This window comes from Anser brachyrhynchus (genome assembly GCF_964034855.1).
Source record: "Anser brachyrhynchus genome assembly, chromosome: 21".
NCBI lineage: Eukaryota > Metazoa > Chordata > Aves > Anseriformes > Anatidae > Anser > Anser brachyrhynchus.
Window position 1 is genome coordinate 1,221,925 of NC_137714.1, and position 15,016 is coordinate 1,236,940.

The window sequence follows — 15,016 nt, forward strand, 5'->3', positions numbered from 1 at the left end:
GTTACTTCGCAAACCGAAGTGATCTGATCTGGCTGAAAACTTGTTTTGGTTTCGTTCTTTGCTGGACTGGTTCCCAGCTTAGTGATGGTGTTGGGATGGGAACGCACGGGCTGGGGCTGGCTGAGCCGTGCTCCGTCCCACGGGAGGGCGAGGGTTTAGGTGCTGGGTACAACTGAGACTTCTGGCACCTGCACAGCGTACCCGAGGGGCTCTGGTGCCACACCTTCTGTGTGGTGCAGCGCTGGAGGTGTGCTCCGAGCTGCCCGATTTCTTTTGGTCCTGTTTTATGGTGCTTCGGAAACGATGTCTTGCTGTTTGGCTTAAAATAAGAAGCTGCTACTCTGTGGTAACTGGCGCGTGTTGCTGAAGCTGTTGACTAGCAGCTCATGTTCGGCACTGTGGGATATTTGGCCTGTGCTGGGACTTAGCTGTCATCGCTGACATTAACCACTTCAAATCTCATTATAACTTAAAATGGGAAAAAAGTGTAATTTCTAGACATTAAATTTATCTGTACAAAGAACAAGCAAATTACTTTGAACAGGTATCTCTTCTCTCGAGAATCGGCTGTAACTTGAACAACTTTTTTTTTTTTTTTTTTTATAGACTATGAGCCTCAAACCATTTGTGAACATCTCCAGTACTTGTTCGCCTTGCTGCAGAACAGCAAAAGGCGATACATCGATCCCTCTGGGTTCGTCAAAGCGCTGGGTTTGGATACAGGCCAGCAGCAGGTAGGCTTGAGTTGGGCCTTGTAGTTCCCTTCTCTAAAGAAGCGTGAAACTGCCCGTTAGTTGTTTTAGCACCTCTGAGCTGGGACCTGGTGCCCGGCCCCTTTGTACAAGCACAAAGGGAGGAGCAGTGCTCCGGGCCCTTCCTGCCCGGGTGGGAGGTCGGGAGGAGCCCAGCAGCAAGGGGACGAGCGCCCTTAGCACCCGATCAGCTCCAGCACCGCAGAGCAGGCTGCGGGCTGGGAGCTGGGGCTGCCACAAGGCTCTCGACAGGTCCTTTACGGGCTGCTCCTCCCGGGGCTGGGGGGCGCCGGGAAGGGCTGTGTGCTGCGCACTTTGGTGGGGGCTGAGGCCTGGAGGGCCCCTGCAGGAGGAGAAGCTGTTGGCAGTCTGCGGGGCAGAGAAAGCACGTTTTGGGAAGGGTGAGCGCCACAGCCAGCTCCTGCGGGGCTGTCGCAGAAGCTGAAGAGGGCTCAGGAGAAGGGCGCTGCTTGAAAATACACTTTGGGAAGTAAGGGGGGGCAGCTGGAGGAAGCGCGGGAGTGCTGGCCGCGCTTCCTCAGGATGATAAGCGAGGGGAAAGTCGCTTCTTGTTCCTTAGGAAGGAAGCGGTCATTAGCGACTGGTGATGTTGCAGGACAGCGGCGTGCCCTGCCGGGCTGTGACAATGGTAGGAACTGGAGAGAGGAGCTGCAGGGCAGCGGCAGACATGGCAGTGAGAGGGGAACAGGTTGGGGTTTGGTGCCAAGGCCGGACGGGAGAAGGAGCAAGGAAAACAGGGTGCTCGGAGGAGAGGGAGGCCCCGAAATGTGCGGAGAAGATCCTGGGCCTTGCAGGAGGAAGGGGGCAAAGCCACAGAGCGGCTCCTCTTTTTTTTTTTTTTTTAGTCTGATTTTTTCCTTCTCGCATGTGGTGCAAGCAGGGACATGCTGAGGTTTTGAAAAATGAGTGTTAATGGGACAAAACTGTGCAGGAGTGGTAGGCTAGAGAGATTGACTCTCCCGCCAGGCTGTGCTGTGGCAGAGGATGATTAATGCTCTGCAAGCTACTTCTGCATGCTCTTTGAGGTGGTGTAGACCTGTTGACCACAGCTGTGATCAAATGGGGCAGAGGAATGGTTCGTGTCGTCACGTCTGGGCAGCAGAAGCCGATGCCGATGCACCAGGTGGAGTCGTGAAGGGATTTACGCGGTTAACAAGCCGCTGTTTCCCATCCAGAACCCTGCGAGCAGCGGGGCAGAAGTCAAAACCACCCCGAGCTGCTGGCCGGGAGCCAGCTTCGTTCACGCTGTGGTCTCACGCTGGGGGCCTTGTGCTCCTTTTAGGCAAATTCCTCTTTTCTTTAGTTCTCCTGACTGGTCTTTTTCTATTCAGTGCACGCCAAAGTCTCCGTGCAGCCTGTGTGTAGGGCTGTGTGTAATTTGCAGTAAATTAGCAGCGAGGCCGTGATTGCGCTTTGTGCTGTGGCGTATTGTTAACCGGCTCGGCTTTCTGTTCTAGGATGCCCAGGAATTTTCAAAGCTGTTCATGTCACTGCTGGAAGATACTTTATCCAAACAAAAAAATCCAGATGTTCGAAACATCGTACAAAAGCAGTTCTGTGGAGAGTACGCGTATGTCACAGTGTAAGTATGTGGTCTTTGGGAAGAACTTTTCTGTAAATATTTAAACGTTTTAGAAGAATTTGAGGGGACGAGATCTCTAACAGCTGGAGCAGGCAGGTAGTCTCCTGAAATGCTGTGCAAGGGGTTTTCAGCTTTTAGGTTTCCCGATTCTGTGTGCCTGGTGTTGTTGCAGTTTACCAGATGTTTTCAATCCTTTAATGAAAATTTACTAATTAAATGCGCGAGTGAGCTAATGGAACGTTAAGTCCTCGAGCCAGAAAATGGAGTGCTGGGGTGTCGTTGTACCCGATTCATTCCTGAGTTGTCAGAGCTGTGGATTTCACCTCAAAAATCACCTGATGGAGAATGGTATATAAGAGTTGTTAGCAGGTGCTCTTTCTTTTCCAGGTAGATGTTATCCTGTGCACACCATCTTGCACAGCGTGCTGTAGATGTCTGTACCACAGTAGCTCTGACTTATGTTTTTCTCCTGGTTACATAGCTCATGGAGTAGTTAGTGGTTGGGGATTTAATGAATCAGTGAACTTGTCTCATGCATTTTTGTCTTTTTTCTTTTTCTTTTCCATCCTAGCTGCAACCAGTGTGGCAGGGAGTCCAAGCTTGTGTCTAAATTTTATGAGCTGGAGTTAAACATCCAAGGGCACAAGCAGCTGACAGACTGTATAACAGAGTTTCTCAAGGTACGAACTTGTTGGTTTTTGAGTCCTGCTATTCTTAGCAAGGTGTTTCAATTCCTTTCTTCAATTAACAGCTTCTGAGGTTGGTATTGGACCGAAGTGGGCAGCTCAAACAGTTCTCTCAATGGGATGAATGCAAAAGGAAATGCTTTTCTGTGGACCCAGAAAATAAGGACTGAGTCACGCACTCAGAAATCAGGGAGCAAGGAGTGGCTCTGAGCAGGAGTGTTGCACATGCGCATGAACGGCTTTAAAAAGCACTTGGAAGTCGCATATTTAGTCAAAATGCTTTCCTGGGAAAGTTGAGAAAAAGTGCCCAAAGCCTGACAAGAAGTCCCGGCATGCTTTGTCATGGATAGCACCGGGAGAATGGCTGCTTTTTGTGTTTCCTATATTGGTGCTCATCTGCATAGCAACAGGAGACATTCCCTGCTCTAAAATGTGCTCTCAAAAATACTAGCAAGGACCCGGAATAGCTGCAGGAACAGCTGCGAGTGCTCTTAATTCGACTTGAAAATTTGCCTAGATCTATAGTTGCCGGCATGTTAAAGGCTCAAGGTGGGGATTCAACTAAAAACGTTGAGGGCAGAACTGACCTGAAACGTGACCGTACCTGGGGTGCCATCTGGCTGCTGCGCAGTGCCTTCAGTGATGTGCTCAGCAAACCGGTTGCTCTGCTCCTGGAAGGTCTGCTCTGAAAAAAGACAGGTTTGCGTATGCCCATTAATGGGCTGCATTGCTTCTGCCCCGACACAGTGAACTTTGTCTGGTCCTCCTTCAAGTGAAACAGCGGGTGACCTTGTTGAGCACAGTTGGAGTTCTCTGGCCGGATCCTGCCACTGGATCTGCGTAGACTCTTCTTTTTCCCTGGTGATGTTTGTTTTGCCGAGCACAAGAGGATTGTAGTTCCCAGGTTAAAATGTGGCTGTACATTAACTCGGTCCGCGTGATCTCGTAAAAGGGCGATTTGTTTTCTTTTTCCTTAGCCCTAATGGTAGAAACCAAGTCCAGGCACTTCAGTCAAGTGGAGAGCAAACTTGACAGTCTTGTAAGCAGCCTGAGAACTGGGAGCAGGGCTTAGCGCAGGCTGAAATGTTTCTTAAAGTGACAGCAGCCTGCCAGGCTGTGCTGTAAAGCACTCCTGTTAGCCCAGAGAACTGTGGATTTTTAACCTGGAGATTATTTTGAAAAGCGGCTGGGTAGAGAGTGAAATGGTTAAAATAACTTCTACGCTTTTCAGTCCAGTGGGCAGCTCGGTTGGAGTGGTAGACTTTTCAGAGGTAACCTGTTCTCAAGATCTTTCTTTCTGCTCCCTGGTCAGGAAGAAAAATTAGAAGGGGACAATCGTTATTTTTGTGAAACTTGTCAGAGTAAGCAGAATGCCACAAGGAAGATCAGGCTGCTAAGTCTTCCGTGCACGCTCAACCTGCAGCTGATGCGTTTCGTGTTTGACAGGTAAGTCTCTCACTGGAGCGCGTGCTGTAAAAGCAACTTCTGCTTTTGGGTTGCTTGGAAGCTCTTTGGAAAGCCATCTGTTCTGCTCTTTCTGCATTGATTTGAGATATTGAGGATTGAGTGCATGCATGAGCTTCTCTTGGGACGCTCAGTGGGTTTCGAGGGAAGTTGCTGTGAGATGTGAACTATTATTGTTGTCCCCTGAACTGAAGCTTGGCCATTTGCCTTCGCGCAGGCAAACCGGCCATAAGAAAAAGCTGAACACCTACATCGGCTTCTCTGAGCTGCTTGACATGGAACCTTTTATGGAGCAAAAGAGTGAGTTGCACGCTGTGTTTATTAATGGTATCCACCGCCTCTTGTCAGACAAGAGGAGGTCTTGTCTGAATCCACTTTTTGCTGGAAAGTTACATTAAGACTTGTATGAAGCCCTTGTTTCAAGTAACAGCTGTATCCACCTAGCTGAGCAGGTTGTAGAAGCCACCTAAAGCTGTGTAGGGGTCTTGGAGAGATGGGAGTTCAGGTGCAGTCTTCGTATGCTAAAAAAATGCAAAAAACGTAAGTACTAGGAAAGAAAATGTGTCTGTTTCATCCAGAGAGCTAAATAACTTCAATTTCCCTTCCAGGTGGTGTCTATGTATATGAACTCAGTGCTGTCCTCATACACAGAGGTGTGAGCGCGTACTCTGGGCACTACATCGCCCACGTGAAGGATCCGCAGACGGGCGAGTGGTACAAGTTTAATGACGAAGACATAGAAAAGATGGAGGGGAAGAAACTGCAGTTGGGGATTGAGGAAGATCTAGGTAAAACCTTTAAGTTGTGAGTGCCCTTTTAAAATAACTCTTTTCACCAAAACCACAGAGGCTGAATATGTGGAGGCCCTGATACTCTTAAAAAACAAAAGCACTCCTACGCATGCTGTCACGTCTTAGGAGTAATGTGTGAAACAGCAGTTCTGTTAATTGCAGCCAGATATTCTTCATTTCAGCCCTGTGTGAGTGTTTACGCACACCTCGTGATCGTTTCCTCTACTCTAGTATTTCTCTTGCCTGCCGCATGGCAGATAACACGCGGATAACCCAGGATGCCTATCAGGATGAAACAGGCGAGCTGCCGCTTCCTTGGCCAGTGTGCAGGAGGAGGCTTAGGAGCAGATAACGAGGTTGCTTTCAGTTTCCCTAACATGTTATGTTTTCATTTCCAATGAGGTGTTTTACTTTAGGAGGCAGTAAAGAGTCTTCATAGAAATCTTGATCCAAATAATCTCTTGAAAGCCAAAACTGCCTTTTTAGTTAGCTCTTTTTACTTTTCCTTTGCAGTCTTCTATTCTACAGTTGCCAGCTTGCCTCATGCTGATGTTCTGGTTTAGATAACCTGGGCAGTACAGGGTCTTGATGTCCCTGTGCTGGCTGGAGAGCTTAAGCTGAGCCTAGGACTGTGGGTTTCTCAGCCTGCAGTACATAGGAGTGGATCAGTTTTAAATTGACAGCTTAAGTGCTCGGTTTTGCAGTTGCTTAGTGTTCCTCAGCGCACGTCAGTGCAGAACGCTTTGTGGTGTCGGGAAATGGGGAAGTTAATGCCAGAAATTTCACTTAAAATGCAACTAACCCATTCCCAGAAACACTGACCCACCACGCCACTCGTTCTTTGCTGTGTCTCCAGCACCAATAATTGGACTTTATGACATGTTGCCCTTCTTTAAAGCATCTTTAAATAACAGCTTAATGAAAAAGACACCCTCAAATTTATTTGCTCCCTTAGCGTGTTTTAAAGCCACGTCAGCCTGAGCACACCCTTGAGCAGACATGGGGTGTTAGTCTGCCTTTCCTGTTTCCTCCCATGCACGCATCTGCACGATGCCACTTTATTTTCAGCTCTCTTGCTAGTAAACACCTTCTTGCATTTCATCACGACATGCATAAATGCAGGCTGCCACCGGAGCAGCTTTGTCATCCTGTTAATGTTTGACTACCGCTAGCTTTCAACCAAATTGTGAAGCTGGCTAGACATCTAGTGGTGTGAGGTAGGAAAATGAGCCCTGAGAAGAAATAAAAGGTTCTCAGCTTTTTCTTTCTAACCTCATGGGTTACCTAGAGTATCAAAAATAAGATGCAAATAAACCGCTGTGGCCTCGATCCTGTAAAGGTTTATGCTTAACTGCAAGAAAGTATTCTTGCTGAAACACAAGGCTGCCCGAAGAATGTAAGTAAAGCATGTTTAGAAGCCTCTGCAGGCTGGAAGCCTTAATATGCTAAGCAAAGTTCTGAAGTGCTGATGTTATTTGCCTACTCCAAGCGAAACTGGAGTTTGAGAGTCGTCCTCTTCGTTACAAACACATGCAACAGCAGGAGAAGGTTGGTAATGTAAAGCAGAGGTCTGTTGTGGGGAGAGTCCTGAGGCCGGGCCGTGCAGATGGGAACAATTTGTAAAATATTTGGAGAAACTGCAAATAAAGACCGGCTAGGAAGTCCCTTGGATGGTGTGGTGGAAGATGCGCGTATTTTTTTCCCAGAACTGGAAAAAAACACACTAAAAAAGAAAAACGATATTCCGTTTGTAGTTTGACCTAGAGAGGATTGTTCCTTTTTTAAAAATTAAAAAAAAAAAGGTTGATTTTTGAAACTGCAGCTGTATCTAAGTGTGCTTTCCTTGCCTGGCAGTCTGGAGGCAGTCACTCTTGCAACATGAGTTTGCATCATACAGCCAGCTGCTCTGAAATCATTTCCACGGCTGTTTGCTTCCTAAAAGCTGCCCAACTGGTCCATGTTTTTTGCATCCATGGTCACATGTAAATAGATTCCTCTTCACTGAGGATCTGACTTTGTTCTTTGGTGTCAGGATACCAACGCTAACAAAAGGCAGAGGGAAGAAAGGATGTTTTTGCAAAAGCTACTTTTGGCTTGGCAAGGCGAAGCTAGGGAGAGAAGAAAGGCTCTCTTATGCAGAGTGGTTTACAGCAGGGTCCTAATTTAGTCCCTCTGAATCGTCCCGCCTCCAGAAACGCTGGAAGGATTTGGGTCTGGCTGTGGGATAAAAGTTTGGCTGATGCCAAGCCAGCGCCTGCAGAGAGGCCTGGCAGGGCGCAGCACGCGGGGAGTGGGAAGCCGGCTAGGTGGCAAACTCGGCCCGTTGAAGGAGAGTCAGTAAGGGAGCTCGTGTGCTTATTGTGTTTTCCCTCGTTTACTGCAGCGGAGCCTTCTAAATCTCAGACTCGCAAACCTAAGTGTGGGAAAGGGACTCACTGCTCACGCAACGCCTACATGCTGGTGTACAGGCTGCAGACCCGGGAGAAGTCCCTGACAGTCGAAGTACCAGGTAAGGGAGCTTTGACTCTCCTGGCCTCTCCGTCTCTTCTCATGATGCTCCGAGCCGGCCAGGAATCGGGGCTCTGCTCAAAGCTCCTTGTGCCGCCCGGCAGGTCCAAAGGCGCCGTACGGCAACTTGGTGTCACGACCTGGGTCACGCGCAGCAAAACCCTTGGACTTCCCAGCACTTGAAATAATATTAACCTGATAACATCAACTCTGTGCCTCTTCATGGCACCTGATCAGCGAGATCAGAAGGGAAGTAGGATAGGAAGAGGTAATCCCACTGGGAGCTAACATCGGCAGCATGTCCCGCTGCTGGGGCGGGAGTGTTAGCGTTTGCTGGATCCCACCGGAGCCACTCGGGTTCCCAAGGGCGAAGGAGAACAGCGTGGTTAAATGTCATCGGCAGTGCACGTACTGTGCTGCAGGTGAATAATCCTGACACATGTCAGGTTTCTTCTACAAGTGCTTAATCTCTGCCGTATCGAGAATAAACGGCATAAAAATAAGAGGATGCAAGCCCTTAACAAGAGTTTTGTACTAGCATGTTCGTGTCTTGCTTTAGAATTGCTGGGGGTGGCAGAAATCCCTGTAGGTTTGGCCTGTGGATCTAATGATGCTCAGCATTTGCATGCTACTTGATTCGAAATATTAATTAGGGCTCTGGTGCTGACGGGGACGGAGGTGGTTTCCACCTTCTTCCCTTTTCTGTCAAACAGGGGCGAGAGGTGTTGGTTACCCTTTGGACCTGAGCTGTTTGTCAGCGATGGGTGTCGTTCAGGTTATCTGGATGCAAAAGGTGGTGGCAGGGGTGAATTGTACAGCTTTCTCCAGCGCACAAGGACCCCCCTAAACACAGCATCAAACCTTTTCCAGCCCCCCACCTCAAAAGCCCACCCTCTGAGCCATGCAGCTCTGGGAAATGGTGCTAATTCATGCCTCGAATCTGTCTTTTCAGTCTCTTTGCTGAGCTCTTTTACGCTCCCTTCCCTCCTACCCCTCTGCCCAAAACAATACTCGGCAAAGCTTCTCCACCCAGCTTCAAATTCCTGAGCAGCCCTGCGGTTGCCTTTGTTTCACATGGAAGCGTGCCAGGTACACAGAGCAAAGGGCAGCAGTCAAGCCAGCGGTTTTGGGGAGGCTTCATGCAACTGCAAATTTGTGGCATTTTGCTTTGATGCTGTTAAAAAACGGCTTTCCAGGTCGGTGGAGAAATGTAACTTGGCTCCCTAGCCCATGACCAGGAGGGTGAATGGGTCAGGCTGTTTTTTTCTTAATACTGTATGTTCTCCCAAGGTGGATACTGGGCTCTCTGGCTGCACAGGCGTTAACCTTTCTGAAATATTTTAGCTCTTCAAAATATTGTTAAATAGGAAAAGGCTTCAGATAAGCAGCAGTGTTATACCCCTCTGTTACACCAGCGCTGCAAGGGAAGTGTTTTATCTTTTTTCATGCTAAGTTTTTTTCCGACGGTGACAGCAAAAATTCCTATTGCCCTCACCTTCCTGTCAACAGGAGGACCTGCCCCAGCTTATTTCGACGTTCATGAGGGCTTTGTGCCCTTGTGCTCAAAACGCACTTGGTCCTTCTCGTCGAGATCGTGCGTAGCCGTGGGACTGCGCGCTGGGACCCGCGCGGCGGCCTCAGGTGTACCCGTGGTGTGCGAGGCTCTCGTTTCTGCCCTGAGAACCGGAGCTCCTTGGCAGCCCAAGGAGCTGCTCTCGGTGGGAGGCGGAAAAGTGGCTGGAGCGAGAGGAATAGCAGGGAGGGACTGAGGCAGGCAGCAAAGCGTCCTGCTGCGCTCCAGCTCTGCAGCCTCTTGCCAAGCCCCGTTGCACTTCACACGACTGCCAGCACTCGGCGTAGGCTTATTAGCAAGCAGGGGATTTCTCTAATGCAGCAAGCATCGCTTCCCCCCCACGGCCCCAAGTAAATTATTTTCTTGGGTGCCGTTGTATCCCGCGGGACAGTTGCGTTTAATCATCTACTGCCATAAACATTGGGGAGAGCGATATCCGTGCGTTTGGCTTTCAGAAAGATCTCGTGTTGGTAGCTGTGGGGGGGAATTTTTAGGTTTGCTTGTTATCCCCAGATAACCGATCACAGGGATGATTACCATAATTGGCATTTTTCCTTGAAGTGACTGGTGGGTTTTGCTTTTTTCCCTTCCCAACAGCTTTCCTGCAGGAGCTGGTGGAGCGCGATAACTGCAAGTTTGAGGAGTGGTGCAACGAAATGGCCGAGATGCGCAAACAAAGTGTGGCCAGAGGCAAAATCAAGCATGAAGAGGTGAAGGAGCTCTACCAAAGGTTACCTGCTGAAGCTGGTCTGTAAGATATTGTGGTAGTATTTTGTAGTAGACCATTGTTAAGATTAGTAATGTTTTGTAACTAACCCACAACGTGGTTCTGTGGCCAGAACACTTCACTGGAAGGCATTAGCTGTAGCCCTCTCTGAGGAAGAAAGCAATCGCTGCCTGTTGTTGCTGTATGCATGCTTAGGATTTGCTTTCCCTCTCTTTTTTTTCTGCCTTAACCTATTTTTCTCCTTTTTTGCTCATTTTAATGGCCTCTGGCATCACTAATTCCCTCTTGCTCCTTCCCCATCAGTCAGTCTCCTGTGTGCTTCCATGCATTGTGACTGTTTTCTTCTGCCCGGTGAGCAGCTCATCTCGTTAGAGCTTAGTAGCATCGAGGCAGAATAACCGCCCTGTCTCAAATTGCTAGCTCACATCAAGTTTCAGTGCTGTTGGTCTAAATTAATCAGCAGGTAACAGGGTACAAGAATGGTTGGCCTCCAGCAGAAAATGATTTGATTCATCCTTGCTGAGGCTTCGAAGCCCCATGTCTAAGCTTCACAGTCCATGTGATGAATGACTGAGGTTAATCCTTTCCTACTGCTCCTTGCGTCTTGTTGCTTTAACATGTCTGAGCACTAGGATTTTTATCCCCCTGCTGCCTCTCTCTCCTGTCTTTCTCAGAGCAAGCATACAGGAGCTTGCTCTGTCTGCCCAACATGGGGAATCTCCCTCCACTCTGCGCATCTCCTAAAAACTCCCCAAAACTGTAAAGAATTTAAAATGTTTGTGTGGCCTGTTCGACAATTTGATATTTAGCTTTTAATATCTTTTACTCGCTTCTCAGAAATGAGGGTCCAGAGCTCAGAACCAGCAGCAAGATTTAAGTGGTTGAACAGCAGACTATTGCTGAGAACATAAACATCTCACGAGCCTTCCCGAGCCGTGAGAGCTCGGCTCCCGTAAATGTCTGCCTCTTCAATTTATGAACCCAGCTTTGAGAACACGGGCGCTTAACTCACGAATAGGAGGGTGTCACAGCTCGGCTTGCCGAGTCCCTGCAAGTCTGAGGGGTGTTAAAATGTCACCGTTAAATCAAAGCTGCGGTGAATGGTTGTGGTGGAGATATGAATCTGCCGTGAGTCACCATTAAAAAGGAGCAGCGAGCACAATCCTGGTGCATTTTTATCCCCTTTAGCAGAAACATAGTAGTTTGCTTTTGACATTCCTAACACGATAAAGGAATAAATCTCAAAAAGATGTTTTTACAAGTGCAGGTGCAGACAGACCCTAGCTCCTCTGCCCCCGTTTGTAGGTGGCAGGGCCTGAAGCACTTCCCTGGGGGCCCTTGCTGCTGGGCACGTCCTGGGCATAGCAGCTTGCTAGCACAGCTTGGAAGCAGCGTTATCCCAGAGCTGCTGCACTTCTAGTCCCTCAGGAGCATGGGACTCTCTACAGCTGTGCAGACACATTTTCTGCCAGCTTTGTAGAGCCTGCCCCAGAAAAAAAAAAAGCGTACTTTCCGGAGAAGGCAGCTTTCGTCCCAAACTAGCAAACCATTTCTGACAGCCTTGCAATTCTCTGGAGGTCACGGCTGTGGAACTCTTGATGGTGTTGCGTAAGATGAAAATACTGCTGATTTATCCTGCAGAGGAGAGGGTTTGACACCAGGCCTTGTGAAGATCCAGTGCAAGTTTTAGGACAAAGTATTTTGCTGTAGCTTCTCTGTTGCTCCTTTGTATGAAACATGTTTTTGTGCTCATTTGATAAATGTAACTAACATTACTCTTCCCCTCGGTTTCAGAACTGTCCTCCTCACGTCAGCAGTATGTGTTTAATTTCCTGCCTATCCTGCTAATTTCCCAGTCATCTCCCAGAAGCTGCAGCATTTGTTTTGCTGGCGTTGGCTGGGCTTGATGTGCAAAAAGAAAGCTGCTTTGTTCTCACACCCTTGTTTGTTGCTCAGTGTGTCATTATGAACCTATCTAGGAACTCAGATTGCCATTAATGGAAATGGGCAAAAGCACTGAGATGAGCCGCTTTGCCATGGTTGCATTTCCATTTAATCCCCGGCAAGCAGCTTCAAAATGCACAACTCTCTTTAAACGTAGTCGTGCTTGTTCTTCGGATGTGTGCATCATTTCAGGGCCTTGGTATGAGGATGTGGGAATTTCATACAAAGCCATTTCACTGCTCATACTGATCTGACCTGCTTCTGAACCCAGGCTTTGTGTGATGTGCTTCACCTTCAACAAACAAGGGCGAGCCTGCTGCTCTGTTTCAAAAAATTAAAAAAAAAAAATCACACTTGCAGTAAAACATTTGAGCGAGTTAGTATTTGCACTGTAAATTTCACAGTGCTTCAGTCTCTCTCACCCAGAGTTGTAAGTGTATCCCAGAATAACACTGAAATTTTGAGCACTGTGGGGAAGAGATGAACGCTGACCTCATCTCTTTGCTGTGGTTGTCTTTTATTTTTAAATCTACCCCAATGAGCTCACTCTGTTGTGGAAAGAGCCTTTAATGTGTGATCGCAATTTAAATATTACACTTGCCCCTCAATGGATGATAGGAAGACCTTGCCTTTTCCTTGACTGCTCTGCAACGAGCCCCTAAAGGCTTCGCAGTCTGAAAATGCTCCCTTTGCTGCTCTGAGTGCTCTGCTGTTTGCTATTGATTGTTTGAATTCCCAATGACCGGTTGTTCTCACGTATCCAGTTTCACATAGCTTCTGCCACAAGATGCCCAGCTATAAATCTGAAGTGCCAGGATGAGAATTGGACAGGGGGGCTGTATCAGATGTTTGAAAACTTGTATTGCGGGGATTTAATCAACGGCGATAGCCTGTTAATTTTTAAAAGTACCGTTGAAATCAGAGTAATTATAAAATACCATCTGCCATATCACAAACTCTCTGACGCGTATGGGCTTGTTTCTCTTCGTGTTTTTCCCTCCCAGGTTCCCCATACGACTTCATCTCTCTTGAATGGCTGCAGAAATGGCTGGATGAGTCTACTCCTCCGAAACCTATAGATAACACAGCCTGCCTGTGCTCGCATGGGAAACTCCATCCTGACAAAATCTGTATTATGAAGAGGATATCAGAGTACGTGGCTGACTTCTTCTACAGGAGATATGGAGGAGGACCCCGGCTGAATGGTAAGGTGGCAGACAGAAAACCGCTTCTCCGAGTCACATTCTTGTGTGCTGAACACGTTAGAGCCTTGTTCTGATCCCAGCCCCTTGCTGGGTCATCCTTTATTAACATAACTTTATTTCTGCACGTAGCTTTTGTGCTGCGCTGCTATCTCTGGGTGCTTTGTTTCATTTAAATCACTTAATTACATTAGCATTCAAACAAATACAGTTAGTCTGATTGCAGGTTCTGTTTCAGACCTGAATTCTGCTCTGTCTAGAAAGAGCTGTGCATGGAGTAATTCTAAGAAAGCAATGGTGCACCTAGGTTCAAAAAAAAACAACAAAACCTACCACCACCTTAGTGTTTGGAGGGTTTTATGAAGTTGGCTGTATGAAATAGCACAACTTGCACATGCAACCCCCCAGACTTCTCAAAACAATTTTCCATGCCTGCAGCACCTGCAGATCCTGCGTGGGCAGTGTTTTGTGTAGTGTGCGGATCTGTGCTGCCTCTTCCCAGCAGCCTGCACTCTGGAGCAGCGTGGATGTGGGCAGGCCAAGGAAATCATTTACCCTCTTTCCCCTCTAGCCTGTCTGTCCCAAGCTGCCTCATCTGACAGAAGCACACACCTGTTACTGAACATGTTTGTGTTGCACGCATCTGCAGTGCGTGTGATTTTTGGGGTAAGCCCTTGACCTCTGCAGTCTCTGGGCATCCCTTAATCAAGCCCCAGGCTTACTTTCTTTTATAAAGGAGCTCAATAACTCCCACTGAGACCAAATTAGCTCAGCTCCTGCTAGGCCCTTATAGGGAAGAAATGCAACCAGCAGAAACTACTGCGATGCGGGCAGCCTTTGTAAAAGCAGGGCAACCTTTATCAGTCAACTGGAAGATCTCCTGCAGGTTTCTTCGTTGGGTATGACTGAGAGGGAAGGATCGTGCGCTGGATGATCCCTCAGGCTCCTCTTGCTCCCGCGTGGAAATGTAAGCCCAGCCACAGGGCTTGCACTCCCGTTAGTCCAGCGTAGCTTTGCAGGAGGTTTTTTTCTGGGTTTAGTTGGCTAAGTGCCATGCGGCCACATGCAGGAGCTCCCCAAGCTGAGTGACAGGGTTCCCCTCTCATCCCAGTGTACAGGAAGCCGGGATGGCCACAAGTGGCATTGTGAAGATGTCTGTACAGCATCTTCCTGCCACAGAAGAGCAGCAGTACGGCGGTTTTGGCACATGCCTAAACTGTCCTGTCTTTTGACTCCTGGGTCTGTGTTGGTGTGAGCTCGCTCGCAGCTGTGGCTGCAAGCTGTTGATAGCGGCTTTGCAGAGCTGTGAAGGTAGTGGAGCAGATCACACCTCATCTGAAGCGTTTTATGCTTATTAAACTTCCAGCGGGGCCTGAGCTGGCAGTTACCCCAGGGACCTCATTTGCATGTGAAATCTGAGGTCGTGAGACAGGATAGTTGGTGTGTACCTTACACCTGTCTAAGCACTTCTGAACAGCGGTGCTCGAACCAGTGAGATGCTCAGCCCAGCTGCGTGTGCTGGAGTAATTACATTTCTTTTTTCCCCCTCCCCAGTCAAAGCACTTTGCAAGGACTGCGTGGTAGAAAGGTGCCGAATCCTGCGACTGAAGAACCAATTAAACGAAGACTACAAAACCGTTACGAACCTGCTGAAGATAACAGTAAAGGGGTACGTAAGTCCTGGTGCTTTCAAACATTGTCAGAGATCTCTTAGCAGTACTAACAACGTTTAAATAGCTTTTTCCCAAAGATTTTACCGTTTGGTC

At 48.2% G+C, this 15,016-nt stretch overlaps 1 protein-coding gene across 6 annotated transcripts in view; it reads left to right on the forward strand.

Annotated features, from left to right (window-relative positions):
- The window catches only part of USP48 (ubiquitin specific peptidase 48), a 32,603-nt gene that overhangs the window by 1,115 nt on the left and 16,472 nt on the right, over positions 1–15,016 (forward strand). For all 6 annotated transcript variants that reach the window (XR_013941306.1, XR_013941307.1, XM_080563663.1 and 3 more), the window contains exons 4-13: positions 607–734; positions 2,231–2,355; positions 2,927–3,035; positions 4,354–4,487; positions 4,723–4,805; positions 5,114–5,293; positions 7,680–7,805; positions 9,975–10,124; positions 13,053–13,253; positions 14,805–14,919. Coding sequence is in view for 4 of the 6 variants with exons in the window: in XM_080563663.1 (XP_080419789.1) it covers positions 607–734; positions 2,231–2,355; positions 2,927–3,035; positions 4,354–4,487; positions 4,723–4,805; positions 5,114–5,293; positions 7,680–7,805; positions 9,975–10,124; positions 13,053–13,253; positions 14,805–14,919 (1,351 nt within the window). In the remaining 2 variants the exon portion in view is untranslated. The remainder of the gene's footprint in view (positions 1–606; positions 735–2,230; positions 2,356–2,926; positions 3,036–4,353; positions 4,488–4,722; positions 4,806–5,113; positions 5,294–7,679; positions 7,806–9,974; positions 10,125–13,052; positions 13,254–14,804; positions 14,920–15,016) is intronic.